The sequence below is a fragment of the Onychomys torridus genome, chromosome 5 (assembly GCF_903995425.1).
Source record: "Onychomys torridus chromosome 5, mOncTor1.1, whole genome shotgun sequence".
Taxonomy (NCBI): domain Eukaryota; kingdom Metazoa; phylum Chordata; class Mammalia; order Rodentia; family Cricetidae; genus Onychomys; species Onychomys torridus.
This window is the reverse complement of record NC_050447.1, coordinates 75295387-75312409: the sequence shown is the minus strand read 5'-3', so window position 1 is coordinate 75312409 and position 17023 is coordinate 75295387. Positions and strand designations below refer to the sequence as shown.

General features: G+C 34.9%; 1 protein-coding gene across 1 annotated transcript in view; it reads right to left on the bottom strand.

Annotated features, from left to right (window-relative positions):
- Positions 1 to 17023, bottom strand: part of Malrd1 (MAM and LDL receptor class A domain containing 1) — a 594884-nt gene that overhangs the window by 193037 nt on the left and 384824 nt on the right. The window contains exon 28 of the mRNA XM_036188969.1: positions 6839 to 7022. Coding sequence (XP_036044862.1) covers positions 6839 to 7022 — 184 coding nt within the window. The remainder of the gene's footprint in view (positions 1 to 6838; positions 7023 to 17023) is intronic.

The following is a 17023-nucleotide window of genomic DNA, read 5'->3' as shown; positions in this document are numbered from 1 at the left end:
TGAACCTAGGGCTATTTCAAGGGGGCCTGTTTAAGTCTTACTAAAATATCTGCTCAAGTAATTATTTTTTCTTAATATTACAAATGAACTAAGTCATATCACTGGGCTTTGATTATAATCAAATATAATAACATTAATTATAATATTCCATTTATGATTATAATATCCATAAATTACATCTTCAAATGTAGATCTTTTAACATTAAAATGCTAATTTTTCTCAATTGAAAGATAAAGCAATATCTGATATTGTCTCAGTATGCCACAAATGGTTGACTTGAATATAATATTAAACTAATTAGACCCATCCATGGTCTTGATTTTGTTTTAATTTAAAATAGCTGATTAAAGATACACTGGACTCAATCAAATAGTCTTCTGTTTACAATATGGCTCTGGGCCAGGATTAAGAATTATTTTCTGATTTTAGAGAAAGTAAAAAGTATAATTCTAAGTCTTAGGATGAACAATGAGGATGTTTGACCATAAAAATGTGGCCCTCTTGCTTCCTGTCTCAAATGAAATCCAGAAGTAAAGGCAGGTGAGGGTACAGTTGCCAGAGACTGGGATGGAGGATAGATGCCACAAAGGCTAGCCCCACCTCTTAGTTCAGAATTACATTTGTGTCAACTCTGTGTACCCCAAATCTTTCCTCATAGTGTCGAACTGGGGCTGCTAAAAACCCTTTACGAACACAGATGATTAAATCCGAAGATAAGTTACTCTGTGCTGACATCTTCACACTGAATAAAACTATATAGGATTAATTACTCATATGCCATTTCTTCATTCCTTCATTGAACAACAACAATCTTTTGAATGGGACCATACAGTCAGTAATGTGTTTGCACACCCAGATCAAAATGCTTGACAGCACACTATCAAACACAGCTCTTCGTACAAAATGGCTTTGTTACTGTTTTAACTATAAATAATCCCCCTATATTATACAAAAAATAGCATTGCATTTTTAACAGGATCAGCTAAGTTATATTTTATTTACTAATCTCTTCAATATCCCAAAGCCCTAATGAGGTTCTATAAACTGAAGGAGACTAGTATCAGTAGATCTTGAACTTGTCATGAGGTCTTCTCTGATACACAGGCAAGATCTAGAAAGATAGCTATATTTGAATAAAATAACTTGAGCAAAATGAATCTATAGCAATGGGGTTCACAGGCAAGATTTCAGTTTCATTTCTCCACTAACATATATTATTTTTTTACAGCAAGCTTACAAGATGTTCCTCATAGGGATTCCTCTAACTGAAGATGAGATGTGGTTGAAAATATTTTCTTAACAATAAATATCTCTGTCATATATAGTAGTAAGCTCTAAACAATATGGTATTTATTAATCAGTAGCACTATATTCAAGATCAGCTTGTGCTACATATTGAAACACTATCTTAAGAAAAAGCAATCCGGGCTGGAGAGATGACTCAGAGGTTAAGAACACTGGCTGTTCTTCCAGAGGTCCTGAGTTCAATTCCCAGCACCCTCATGGTGGCTCACAACCATCTGTAATGAGATCTGGCTCCCTCTTCTGGCCTGCAGAAATACATGCAAACAGAACATTGTATACCTATTAATAAATAAATAAATCTAAAAAAAAAAAGAAAGAAAGAAAAAGTAATCCCATCATCACCATCACTAGCAAGAACAGAACTTTTAAGACCTGGATTTTGCTCGAGTTAAATTTTTACATTCATCCTCTTACTAGAATGTTTTCTTAATCTAAAGATAAAGCAACTCTAACAAGGAATATTACTTGAATATTAAAAAATTTATCTTGGCCCAGGAATCAGATTGGTGAACTGTCATCATAGAGCCTTCACCCTGTAACTGATGGAAGCAGATGCAGAGATCCATAACCAAGCATCAGGCTAAGGTCCAAGAGTCCAGTCAAAGAGAGGAAAGATGGATTATATGATCAAGGAGGGTCAAGATCATGATGGGGAAATCTACAGAGACAACTGAACCAAGCTCGCAGGAACTCACGAACTTTAGACCAACAACTGTGGAACCTGCATAGGCCTGGACTAGGCCCTCTGCATAAGGGAGACAGTTGGGTAGCTGGGTTTTTTTGAAGGGCCCCCCGGCAGTAGGATCAGGATCTATCCCTGGTGCATGAGCTGGCTTTCTGGAGCCCATTACCTATGGTGGGTGCCTTGCTCAGACTTGATGCAGGGGGAGGGTCTTGGTCCTGCCTCAACTGAATGTACCATGTTTTGTTGCCTCCCCATAAGAGCCCTTACCCTTTTTGAGGAGGGGAAGGGTTGGGGAAGGCTGGAGAGGAGTGGGAGGAGGGATGAGTGGGGAATCTGTGGTTACGTAAAATGAATAAAAAATTTTCTTAAATAAAAAAAAAAGTAAGCTTGGATTTGCATTACCTTAGAAGACTTAAAATAATACTACAAATCATGCATCTGCCAGAAACACTGAAATGTCTGATACTACATTTTCCTTTGAGAGCTTTTGCAGTCTTTGACAATTTTTTTTGTAGGAGAGTATTCTTGGTGTCCATAGGGCATCTCTATTCTCCCCACTCCCTTACTTTCAGCTCTGATAACTGAAGAAGGTGCTGAAAATGCATCATGCTAAGTCAGGAGAGAAGGGGCATGGGCCTCCCATGCTTCATCTCTGGAGTCTCAAGTATACTGCTATACTGTTGCCAAGGGTATCCTTTTCCCCCCAAAATAAAGCCAAAGGTAGACTCTATTCCCCTGGCTGTCAGCTGTGGGACAATTTGGGAATGTGCAATTAGAATGAGTCTCCATCAGTGCTGGACAGCTTTGCCCGGAAATGGTGGTCTGGTTTGCCATGAATCCTAGGCTTTGCTTGTTCCTCATCACCTTAGTTTATAATACATTCATTTCCTGGAGCCCATTGCACAACTGACTCTTCTGTTTTACTGGACGCAGAAAACTTTGTAGTCATTTCATACTGGCCACCAGATATGTTACCTGCTAGGTAGTGGCTTTTTACCTCCAGGTAATCAGTGTGACTTTTTAGGAGTAGCCTAACAAAGAGAAGCTACCATTAAGTATTAGAAGGATAACCAATCTGGCTAATAGGGTAATTTATTTGTAACTTTGCTTTCAGAGTTTGTGGGGATTAATTTAAACATTGTGGTGGTAATAATGGTAATGTTGCCAATCATTTAACAGTGTTGTAGTAGTTAACATGAAATATTAATTCTGAACGCACATGGCATATATTGACTTGTTATATCCTCAAATCTAGCCCATAGAGTAAGTCCTATCTTTATTTCCAACAGTTAAATGAAGACAAACTTCAAGGGATTTTATCAATCTTCTACAGAGCCAAAATTACACTTAAGTTATCTCCCTTTAGCATATCTTTGCTTAGCCCCATTGCTGGGAGAGTCTATTTGTACATAGCAAGCATTGATTTTGAAGGATAAAATTCTGTACACCATGGACCATAACTATCTCTACCATTATTCTGCTTTAGCAAGGTATTTACTTAAATCTGCCTATCTCAAGGTTATTCTTTCCCTAAATGTCTTCATGGTTGACTTCTAATTTTATTTAGGCTTTGACCAACTGCAACCTTCAAATGAGTGTTTCTTACTACTCTTGTCTGGGTAGTAATTCTTTATCACTTTCTTTTTTTATGTCATTTATGACACCTGTCATCACTGAACAGTACAACACTGGATGTTACTTTAACTACTTCAATCTGCCACCAGAATAAAAATCCTTGAAAAAAGGAATTTTGTCAATTCTTAGTTTTCATACTTTATCAAATTTTGTACAAATTGTCTCTGTAGATACATTTCCATTGGTTCTTCCACTCATCAACCTTCCACTTATAAACCTCACTTTGTTTATCCTTATATTATAAAGTCATAAACTCTGTAGCTGTTCATTATTAAAAGTAAAAGTCATTTCTAATTATTTTAATGGGGTGAGATATTTACATTTTCTACTAAGCATCATTGTTTCTCTACTCTGTTTATTTTAAAATAATACAGCACTCATTCATTGATCAAAAACAGAACTTACTGCTTAAATAGAATATGGAAATTATGTTTTTAACATCAAATTCTGCTAGCTTCTGTATATAGATTTATTTATTTGTGAAGCTTATACACAGCAATCACTGCTTTATGATCTCCCAATTTCAGGGTTAATCAAGGATGATGCAGGGGTGATCATCATGACACCTGTTTTCACGTCAGAGCAATTGCTTTTCCAGGAATAGTCAGGAAATATTTTCTATTCCCTAAATATTCTCTTTCCTTTTTCCTGAACTGGAAACTGTGAATTCCTCACTTGTATTTTTATATTTTCTGAAGAAAATGGAATAAATTAATAGAACAATTGCATTTTTACCCTGAAAACCTAGGTTTATTGGTGTCTTGGAGGCAGGTTACAGAGATGTCCTGGAAATAGACTATCCAAAGATAACACAATGGGTGTGGTGGGGGGAGTGTGTTAGGAGGGTTGGTAAGAATCAAGAATGATGCAATAAATGGGAAATTTAAAAATATAGTTACTGGAACATTAAGGGACACACATTCAACCCTGCTATGAGGAGATATGCACTGTATCTTGCAGAACTTTCTTCAACCTCAGTAATCAAGAGATATTTGGTAAGCATATGGAAATTGGTGTTTTGAAGAGAATCAGACTGTGAGTGTTGATCTAGAATTTTTCACTACTAAAACAATTCTTAGCCTTTTGCTGTTGTTCATATATACATATATTTTTTAAGCTAACAACTATTAAGATATCAAATATGCTTTATATGCTTTACTGAGAATTAGTAATTGAATCTTCATGTGCACACTATGAGATAGGAACATCATCATTGGTAATTTATAGGTAAGAAAACTAAAGCAAAAAAAAGAGATTATATCACCTGCTTTCAGTTAAGAAACTGAGAACAAGTGGGTGCCCAGGAGTCTTGTTGCAGAACTGGGTACAAATGCTATTTAGCATTAATAGTAAGGTCTGCATAAGGTGAATGTTTACAATTATGAAATGGTTGTAGCTAAATTGTAATTGGTTGAAATAGGCATCCCTATAAATTAAAAACTTTTATATCTATAAAGATGGACAGTTCTTTCTTTTTCATTATACATTCATTTCCTTCTTTCCTTTATTATTGAATGAGTGTTGAACATTGTAAGATTTGTATATGGGTCTTTTTAAAGCAACTGTAATAAAAACTGAGCTATGATATCATTCTTTTTTGCTATGTGTAAGCATTTGTGTCTATATTAACTTGTCCAAAAAGACACATATTTTATGTTGTAAGCTAAAACAAACTCCATAATAAGGACATTCTTTGGGCTTATTTTAAAAAAATGAATTTGATTCCTGATCAATGTATGGCTATGGAATTAACTGAGAAATTATTTAATAAAGTACAATTTAAAATACATTATTATTATTATTATTATTATTATTATTATTATTCATAACTGTACTTTTATTTATTGAAGCATCAGCTCCTAAACATCTCCAAGTCCTATCAGGCAAGTCTTAGATATCCAGAGCTATAGGGGCCAAAGGTCATAGGGGATGCATAAAGAAACCTCACCTCATGTACATGTGTCAGGCAACTGAGGAGCACCTGCCTTTTCTAGAAATACTGGGGAGTGGGACAAAGTTCCAAAATGCTTGTTTCTAATGTATCAGAGTTCTTTGAAGCAGCACTGCTCCTAAAGTGGACAGACAACATCACTCATGCCAAAGTTGCATTTTTGAACTCCCTTGGTGAAACAATATTTTAATGAGAGCAACAGAAAAATTAATTCACGTACAGGATTAGCTCTTCTTTCCCAGAGGCTTGCTTCCAAGTGGGTCGGAGTAGAAAATCACAGGAGTGTCTTTCATTGGCAGTATGTATTACACAGGACTATTCTGGAACTTAACCCAAAGAATTCCTCTTAAAGAATTTCGCAAAATAAAATGGTACAAACTTATTTATAATTATCTTTGACATTTACTAGGTAGTTCTGTAAAGAAAATCGATAGCTAGACTTCACACTTAGAAGTGTCAGAAGAGATTGCAGAATTATTTCACATTGTTGTCTGAATGCCAATGTTTTAAAATCTCCTAAGCACAGCTCCCAATTCAGATTCTGCTTGATGTGGACTTAAATTTATTTCTCATGCATGCACTAGCAACCAGTTTCTAATCTGTTTTCTTTTTTGGCTTATTTTTGTTACTTTAAGGTAAAGATATGAATATAAATCTCAGACTTTACATTTTATTCTGTATTGAAAACAAATTTAAGAGGAAAAACTTCTGCATGGTAGGAAAGTCATAATATGGAAGTGGAGTTACTTTTGCAATTGAAAAAGGAGAAAGTACTGCAACTTTTAAACTGTTTTAATCTTGTTCATATTCACTGTTGAGATCCTAACTTCCAATGATGTTCTTAAAAGGTAGAATATTTGAGGGTGTGAGTGGATCATAAGGATAGAGCTGACAACATGGAATTAATATACAAACATAGGCTGAAGGAGTGAATTTTTCCTTCTGCCATATGACTCAGCAGAAAGGTGCTGTCTCCAAACTTCCCATGAACTGGAAAAATGGTTTCTGTTTCTGGCATCTAAACCAACATGCAGTAAGTTTCTGTCTTTCTTAGATACAAGTTGTTCTAGTAACCCATTGTAGACTGATATTACTTTTTAATGGCTATGTTAAAGTGTACAGTTATTAAGCTGCACTTTTCAATTGGTTTATTACACAGACAAAATTCATAGAATGAGAACATTTCATAAACATATAGCAAAGATGCAAGCAGTCACAATCTAAGTGTGTTTTTGGATAGGAGGGCTACCCGGAGACTCACCAGTTGTGCAGTTCTTGAATTCAATATCATCAATTGCAGCTCCACCTCCCAGGTCCTTTGTTCTGATGCCTTGAAATATGACCTCAAAATTTCTTAATTTTCCCAGCAGGATGGTGGCCTTTTGCCAGTGATTATCAGGGTCTGGCTTGCCTTGTTGCCATACTTCTGACAGTCCTTTGTCTGTCTGAAATTAAAGAGGTTCACATTAGTGGAATCACTAAAGCACTTAATAATAAGAAATATTGCATGGTACAGGAGCTCTTAACCAATGAAAGTTCCAGTGATCTGCCCCACCCCATAGGAGAGCTGACCCAGAACCTCCACAGCCCTGAGATAAGGGACCTTGATGGGAAAGCTTGCCCTACCACCTCATCACACCCTGAGAGAACTGGCTCTGCCCCTCAGCTGAGAGGAGCTGTTCTAGGGGCCTGGACTAATCAACTCAGAGGCCACTCTCAGCTGCCCACCACCCAGGCACACATCCAGGACTTGGAGTAGGCAAACCCCAACATCTACCCCATCTATGACTTGCTGGAGTGTGTGAAGGGACTGATCCTGTAAACCATAGCCACAGGACTGCCATGACTGCGGACAACAGGATACCCCAGAGGAGTTTTGGTGAAGGTCCAGTTTTGATGATATACTAAAGCCAGAGGCCTTGAACCTGACAAACAACTCATTACACAATGAACATTTGCAAGTAAAGCTGTTTGGGCAAAAGAGTCTACTGCATAACACACAGAAGATCCCGACGCCAAAACAAGTGAATGAAGAAGCGATGGAGAGGTGGGAAAGAGGAAGGAGCAAATTGTTTTCCTTTTTTTTAAAAAAAATATTGTTTATTTTCATTCTTGTTTAGCCTTCCTTTGGGGGGAGCACTACAAGAGGAGTGGGTATGAAGGGACTGGGGGATGAGTGGGATTGGGATGTGAAATTCCCAAAGAATCAATTAAAAAAAAAAAGAAAGAAAAGAAAACAAAATCATCGGAGCTCTACTAACACCACGATGTTCTTCATCTCACCAAAACAAACATGTTAACCTACCTGCACATCTTCCTAAAGCAATACTGGAGGGGTTAGCAGTGAACCTTTTAGCATTTGCAGGGGTAGTATCATGACAGTGTACTCATCAGTTAAATCCACCTATTCTTGCATACACCCCAAATTCTCAGTATTGATAAGAATCAAAGAAATTATGGTATTACTGAGTTTATAGTTCTGGACACCACTTCCCTACTTTTTAAACATTGTATCTAATTATTCTAGTTATACATTCCTCCTAAAGAGCTTTGTTCACTAACACAGAGAAAGAAACAAAAGGAAAAAGGATTAATAGGAAATCAGTTATCTCTGTGCATCGAGTTGAACATAAAAAGAATGTGATACCCTTCCAAGTCAGTCAGATTTCAAATATTCTGCTACTACATAATCAGATAGTTTTACTGTTCAAAACTCTAAATATCCATGAACCAGCTATAACAGTTTCAGGATATAATTCTTCAAACTAAAAGTTAATTTAAAATTGACATATGCAAATATTTCCTATGGTGATTATTGTGTACCACAATATATTGTGCACCCTAATAAATTTATCTGGGGTGAGAGAATGAAACAGCCACTAGATAGACATAGAGGCCAGAAAATGGTGGCATACACCTTTAATCTTATCACTTGAGAGGCAAAGATCCATCCAGATCTCTGTGAGTTCAAAGCCACACTGGAAACAGGCATGGTGACACACGCCTTTAATCCCAGGAAGTGATGGCAGGAAGCAAAAAAGTATATAAGGCGTGAGGACCAGGAACTAGAGGCTTTTAAGTTTTTAGGCTTTTAGCAGCAGTTCAGCTGAGATCCATTAGGATGAGGACTCAGAGGCTTTCCAGTTTGAGGAAACAGAATGGGCCGAGAAGTTGGCGAGGTGAGGTTAGCTGTGGCTTGTTCTGCTTCTCTGATCTTTCACCCCAATACCTGGCTCCCATGTATTTCATTTATAAGACCATTTAGCAATTCACCGACAATATCCTCAGAAGAGTGAAGGTTCAAGAAGTAGCATAACATGCAAATATGTGAATGCTTCTAGGATTGTAACATGATCTGACATATACCATAATCCTAATGGGCAAGTAAAAATCCACACCTACATTAAGCCATCAGAAAAGCTGGTTGAGACTCTTCTGACTTTGCTTGTGCACAGTGCTCTGTGGTGTTTTGGTTCTAGCCTTTGATGGAATCAACAGGATATTGGCTTCCAGGCACGCCTATGGGGAGTTACCTTGACTGTCTTAACTGAGATGGAAAGACCTACTCACTGCTCCCTGCTTGTGTCCTCAACTGTAAAAACAAAAGACACAGAGCTGCATAGGTTCCACACACTCTGCTTGAGATTGTGAATGTAGAGAGTGGTTTCACGCTCCTGTGGCCTCAACTTTCCCTGCAGCATGAACTGTATCCTGGAAATGTGAAGCAGAATACACCTTTTCTCTCTATGCTGCTATTTTTGGGTTATTTTTATCATAACAACAGTAGAAAAACAAGGACAAAATGATTTAAGAGATCATGATAATGGATATTCACCAAAAGACAAAACATTAACATCACATTGCACGTATGGTTAGGATCCAAATCATCAATACAACTTGCTGCTGTTTCATTGTTTTCCCTGGATGAATTAAAAAAAAAAAAAAAGAATTTGATCTCAGAAGGTGGTGTGGCACATACCTTTAATCCCAGCATTTGGGAGGCAGAGCCAGGTGGATCTCTGTGACTTCAAGGCCATCCTGAGCTACAGAGTGATTTTCAGGAAATGCACAAAGCTACACAGAGAAATCCTGTCTTGAAAAACCAAAACCAAAACCAAAAAAAAAAAAAAAAAAGAAGGTAGTAATCAAATAATGAAACAGGTGAGTATTTAATAGAATAGCATCTGGTAAAATGTTCACATCATACAAGTTATAAAGCACAGCTATGAAATATATGACTTATTTGTATTTTGAGGATATATGAAAATTTACAAAAAGAAATGTCTGAAGAAAGGATCCAAAGGACTTATATATTTGTAATGTCTTGCTTTGGAGAAACAGGGCATGTGTCCAATGCCTCATTCTGTGGAGGCTAAATAGATACTTGATCCAATTGTTCTTTTGTTATTTTTCTCTTTATTTATATTAGATACATTTGTTCTATTTATTTTTATTAAAAGCAAAAACAGAAGGTGAAACTATGTATCCATTCATGTAAAATTAATTTTGCAAAACAACTAGCAATTTACAGATAAAGCATTTAATACTATTTCCTAATGTATACTTATCCCCCAGAGACTTGTGAAATATCTGCGTTAAAGGGGGTGGGATTCACACAGAAATTCCATATCTTTCTTATGGTTAAAGAAGTTCTTTTCAAGGTTAGTCTTTGACTCTCAGTGATGTTTTAGTGATTGAGAATCAAAGGGATGATAAATTAAATTAAAGATTAAACTGAGGGAATCTGACACTTAAGAATATCAGAGACAAGGATGTTGATGAAAGCCTGTCTTAATTCATAAATTGTAACATTTTCCCAGGCATCCACTTTGTAACTCATACAATACCCTTGAGATGTGCTAAGCCTGAAAAGAGTTTTCAACAAATAACATCAAAGAAAATCATGTGATCCTTTTAATCAATAAAATATGAATCATTTCTTAAATCTTATAATGAGGCTTCTATTAAAAATAAAAAGATTGAGAGACTTGAACAAAGTGTTCACTTTGATTTTTACAAGGATAAAAAAAAGAAAATGAGAGTTAATTATATTGAGAATCTTCCATAATATGGTATCATAGAACATCACTCTAATAAATTCTAACACTTTATATAGTCTAATATATATGAAAACTTTGAATATAGAATCAATTACTATTCCTATAGTTGACTAATTTCTCCTTAATGCACATTTCTTTTTACATGCCTATCTATTCATTTGTTTTCAGAAAACATACAATGCTCATATATTGATAAATTCAATGTTACTTTCTTGAATCAAATGGAGAGAAGATGGAGCCTACACTGTGGAAATTAATTGGTCTAATATAGAGTTCATAAAAACAAATTACTATATTGACTCCCTCTCTCACACACACATTTTTACAAGGTGGGTATGTAATCAATTCCAAGTTCTTTATTTATCTACTCATTTATTAATATCTTGATGTCTATTCTTTCTAAAAGTGAATGATAAATGTCACTGACATCCATCCTATAATTTTGCCACTAATTGGCCAGGGGCATAACAACTGTACTCACATGGATTTTAATTCAAGATTTCTTGATTAATAAATAATTAAATAAATAAATAATTATAAATATATGTACATTAATAGGTTAAAATTCAGAAATGCTTACTCCCTATATTTTAACCTTTTTTTATGCTTTGAATAGATTACATTGTCATGTGCACTGCACCTGAGGCATCACAAGGTGTTTGCCTCCGTGACTCACTTGAATCTTCCTTCTTCATGAAGAAAGGCAATGGGAAATACTAAGAAGATAAAGCCACTTCCCATTTTAAAGTTGTGTTAACAAGAAATTAGTTCAGCAGTTCAATCTAATATGTTTGATATAAATATACAAAGTTTCATGAGATAATTGGATACTTTATCCCAAACCTTTTGAGAAATACCACTTTTTCTTCATTGACATCTCCATCATATTTGAAAGGTTGTTTTCCCAGATTCTAAATCACTTGTTTAATTATCCATCAATGCTATGAGTCACTTTTTTCTATTCAGGAAATATTTTAGCAATGTCTTATTTCCTGCTAAGAAATATTAAATTCCTTGGGTGTAAACTATTAGAAGACTTGGAAAATATAGTAATAGTACATGGCAGACTAACTAGGAATGTCAGGCAATAAGGAGTCACAAAACAGTAGGATGACAGTGTCCATTTGTCATCGCTTATACAAATTAAATATGAAAAACAAATTTATTGAATAATCCAAGAGCACTGATTGGTCATTATAGCCAAAATATTGCAAAGGGCAAGTTTAGCAAGAAAGACAGTACTTGGTCAGTAACCACTCCACCACTGACAAACACTTCTGAAAACAAAACTTGTCTCCACTCCACCTGAGCAGAGACTCTACATTTCTGTCTACACTGGGTTGCAATGACGTCACCTCAAGACTTTCTTAAATGAAGAAAAACTGAGAGAATTTTTTACCAGGTTGTGGTCTTGTCTTATTTGATGTCATTTCTCTGTGGAACAGAACATTGAGGACAACCAATCACACATTCATTGCAAATAGTTATTGTATATTTTTGTAGTGGGAATTGAACACATAACCTTGACTATTTTAAACATATGTTCCTTCCATGACCTGTGTCCCTGGCCTATATAACATTTACAATATTTGAAGCACCATTTATCTACCCCATAAAACACTCTCAAATGCAACTGCCAAGATATTAGATGGTTCAAAACTACACTGGTAGGAAGATATTGTGATAGACAGTTGTTTGACAATATAGGAAGGTAACTGTATAGGTGAATTATAGTGGGTATTTTTTATGACAGGGAAACTTTCCAATAAATCCATTCCTATGCAATACTAAATTCTTATACAACACTAAATTCAATGGTAAATGTATGACACTGAGCATCTATCAAAACCCATGTAATACTACAGTATTAAAAGAAATCTTAATGTATTACTCAGGAGGTTGAATAGTCCAAATGATTTACAATCTGACAAATCAGTCTTAATGCATGAATGATGTGTATAACAAACTCACAGACATAATAAATATGTAAACAAATAGATTTGTAACAAAAAGAAAAATAATTGCACATCAGCAATGTACTATAATTAGTAAAGTGCATAAAGAGGCATAGCTTAGTATGGAAAATTCACACTAAAATTTTAAAAAGCATAGGTAAGAAATGGTATGGGAAATTTATTGCTATTTGAATGAAAGATTACAAACAAAATACTGGAGAAGATCTGAAAGACTTGTGAGATAATGGACCACATTTAGAGATACTATGCACTTATTTTTATATAGTATGAGGAGATAAAAATGCAGAAGTAATTATGGTTTTGTGTGTGTGTGTGTGTGTGTGTGTGTAGAACTGTCTAGATTACTATACACAAAATCATATATATTTTCTGTCACTACCAGCTGAGAAGCCATACAAATAATATCAGATCATCAAGGATACAGTATCTTAGTGGGACAGAAAAGACTAGACCTGGACCAAGTACATACCTGAATTTGATGTGTCTTATATTTCCAGAAAGTGAGAAAGTAGCAAAATAAAGACCCAAATGGATGAAGGATGTGTCAAAGGGTTAGAAAAGCAAAGTAGAAGAGTTATAGTCTCCAGAGTATAAAAAATTGAACAAAATAACTCATAAAATTGCTTTATAATGGATGTATGGTAATAACGAATATAAATAAGCCAAACAGATATCAATAAACTATACACTGAATAAATGAATGGGGGAAAGAAACAAAGCTATATTAAATAATTTCGAAAATTATCAGAGATAGTCTGCTGATGAAGATATGGAGTTTAAATTATCACCATTTGGCTGTGGGTTTTTGAAACGCTCCAATGTAAATGATGGGGGATTGATATTATACAAAGTATTTGGTTAGTATTTCTCAAAACTGCAAAAGTCACCCCAAACAAGAAAAGTCTCAGAGTAAGTTAGGAGGACATAAGTGATATAATATTTTTAAAAATTGAGTATAAAACAGAGAAATTATATCTTAAGTATGAACTTTGGGTAAAACCTTGGATTAATAATTCTGACAAGTATAGCCAGTTGGATTTTATATGATAAAAATAAGTGAGTGTGGGATATATAGACAATCCCTGTACTATTTTTAATGAAATTATATCAATCTAAACTTTTATATGATAAAAATTCACTTAACAAGTTTTAATATTTTGCTCATTTACACATATTATATAATATTTATTACTAATACATTTATGTTGAACTGATCTTATTTGTAGCTATGATCTATGAAGTCAAATCTGTAAAACTAGGAAAGTAATAACTAGTAGAACTACTGACCTTCACTCAATTTAACATAATAAACACAGAGGGAATAGCCTCTAAATATTCCAATTAAATAAAATGTATTTTGTATATCTAGTGTGTTCATAAATTCTTTTTTACTTAACCTTCTTTAAATTCATCAACTGGGAAAACACTAAATGTTTTTAAACAAGTATGCTAATGACAAAAGGATAATGAAATCAATGATATCCCAGAAGATTAGACACTATGCAGAAATTATGTGGAATCTAAATGACAGCAAAAGAAAATTAACTTCATAAATATGCAAACTGAATCATCTCATAGAAGCCAAGATTGATCCTTGTTCCTCAGAAGACTAGACCACAACATGATTCAACTCATATCGATGATTTTTATTAGCATAAACATCCTCTATAGTTACGATAAAATACCTTTTAAAAATCTACAAGAATGATTAGTATTTATAATAAGATCTTTATTAAACAGAAAACGTTCTTCAAATCATTTAAGATGAGAACTGGGCTGGAAAGGTGGCTCAATGTGTACCAGCAATTATTATTCTTGGAGAGGACACAGTTTGGTTCCCAGCAGCCACAAGAGGCAACTCACAACCACCTGTAACTCCAGTTCCAGAGACTTCAATGCCTTCTTCTTATTTCCACAGGTACCTGCATGTGTGTGGTGTACATACCTGCATTCAGGCCTACTCATATGTACACAACATAAAAATGAATAAATCTTAAACAAATGGTATCAATCAACTGAAGAAAACTTACTAATATAGAAAGTTGGAATTCACACTTCTTTGTTAAACAGTAGGCATAATTATGTTTAATGTTTATATATCAAATAATGACATTTTACATTAAAAGATAAAATAGACACCAAGAGCAGTTAGTGTACCTAAAAATGTTATGAGATAATCTGCACAGAAACATCTCGCAAACTCCTAGGAAATACCTGAAGGTAAATCTGCAGGTGCTGCCTCCTGTCTTTTTAAGATGTGAGAGGCAAAGCAGTCCACCCTTTGGTTGGATGTGTGGCCACAGACACTTTATGAAATATTCATTTTATGTTTGTTATGAAGTTATTTTAGGCAGAATATTTTCACTTTCTTGCTGGAATGGCAAATTTATCTGTTGAAAATATGCTTCACAGGTATTCATGCCAGCAAAATAAGACTCTCAGGTAAAATGGGTAGTTTAATGGAAAATATAAAAATTAATGCTGGAATTGTACAAATAATTTCTGTAGATCATGCTTATTTTAACCCAACTTGCTGTGTTATTAAGGATTTCTAAATATAGCATCATACCTTTGCATGGTATATGAAAACATTCATGTTTTCTCCTATTCACACAAGGATAAATGTAAATACATATCCCGATACTTACATAACTATGTGAATTTGTCATTTCTTAGCTGAAAAATATCCCTCAAAGTGTCTTACTTTGGCAGTAAGAAGAACATTCTTAACATGAGCTAGAATAATCTCAGTGGCCTCATACATGACATTCATTTGAGGTTTTACCATTCTCCATACAGTTGTTAATTTCTTCTTCAAATTTATATTCCATTTTCATGGTCAGAATCAATAATAAAAATATGACAGATGACTTTAGATCTTCAGATATGTTATGAAAGGTTAAAATATTTTCTTCCACAATAGTAAAAATTAATCATCATATGCTGAATTTGCATATCAGGAAGCCTAGTACCTGAGATCTATGGTCATTCAATCATTCTCTCAAAGTGTCATTAAGATATTCATTGACCAGAAATGCCAGATTCTGGCACACCATCTTGTAAAACAGCTATTATATAGCATCTGTGGCTATGAGGTAGATCTTAAAAACTCCCTTCATTTTGGATTTTCCAAAATTAAACTGGTTGATTTCCTGATGACAGTTTATGGTCTACAAGACAAGGACCTTCCCATTTCATGAGAGAGAACTCATGCCTGACACTGCTTGGATAACCAACAACCAGAGACTAGATAGATAGCCTAGAGACCTAGGGTAAAACTAAATACTGCTACTGGTCTAAAAAATAAAATATCAGTAAAATGACTCCTAAAGATATTCTTCCACTGGGCGGTGGTGACGCATGCCTCTAATGCCAGCACTTGGGAGGCAGAGGCAGGTGGATCTCTATGAGTTCAAGGCCAGCCTGGTTTCCAAAGCAAGATCCAGGAAAGGTGCAAAGCTACTCAGAGAAACCCTGTCAAAAAAAAAAAAAGATATTCTTCTATATTTGTAGATCAGTGCCTTATCTACTCATCATTAGAGTGGCTTCCTCTAGTATGGGAACATATTCAGAGACCCACAGCCAGACATTACAGCAGAGTGTCTAAATGGAAAGTATTTATTTAATCCTTTTCCTCATATCCCAAGGAATCCCACAGGAGAGAAGGTGCAAGATTGTAAGAACCAGAGGATGAAAGACACCAAGAGAACAATGCCCTCTGTGTCAAGTAATCAAGGTGCATCTGAGCTCACAGAGACTAAAGCAGCAAGTGCAGGCCTACATGGGTCTGCACCAGTCTATATCTGTCTGTGTCTGTGTCTGTATCTATGTCTATGTCTATATGTCTATATGTCTATGTCTATATGTCTAAGTCTATTTGTCTATGTCTATATGTCTATATGTCTGTCTATATGTCTATGTGTATGTCTATATGTCTATGTCTATATGGGTATGTCTATGTCTATATGTGTATGTCTATGTCTATATGTGTATGTCTATGTCTATATGTATATGTCTATATGTGTATGTCTATTTGTCTATGTCTATGTCTATATGTCTATGTCTATTTGTCTATGTCTATATGTCTATGTCTATTTGTCTATGTCTATATGTATATGTCTATGTGTATTTGTCTATGTCTATATGTCTATGTCTATATGTCTATGTCTATATCTACTTGTCTATGTCTATGTCTATTTGTCTATGTCTATGTCTATATGTCTATATGTCTATGTCTATTTGTCTATGTCTGTATGTTTATGTCTATATGTCTATGTCTAAATGTTATGTCTATATGTCTATGTCTATGTGTGTACTCTATGTATCTATTATAACTACTAACTTAGTATTTTTATAGGACCCCTGACTGAGAACAAGTGGGTCTCTGAGTCTTGTGCCTGCCCCTGAAAC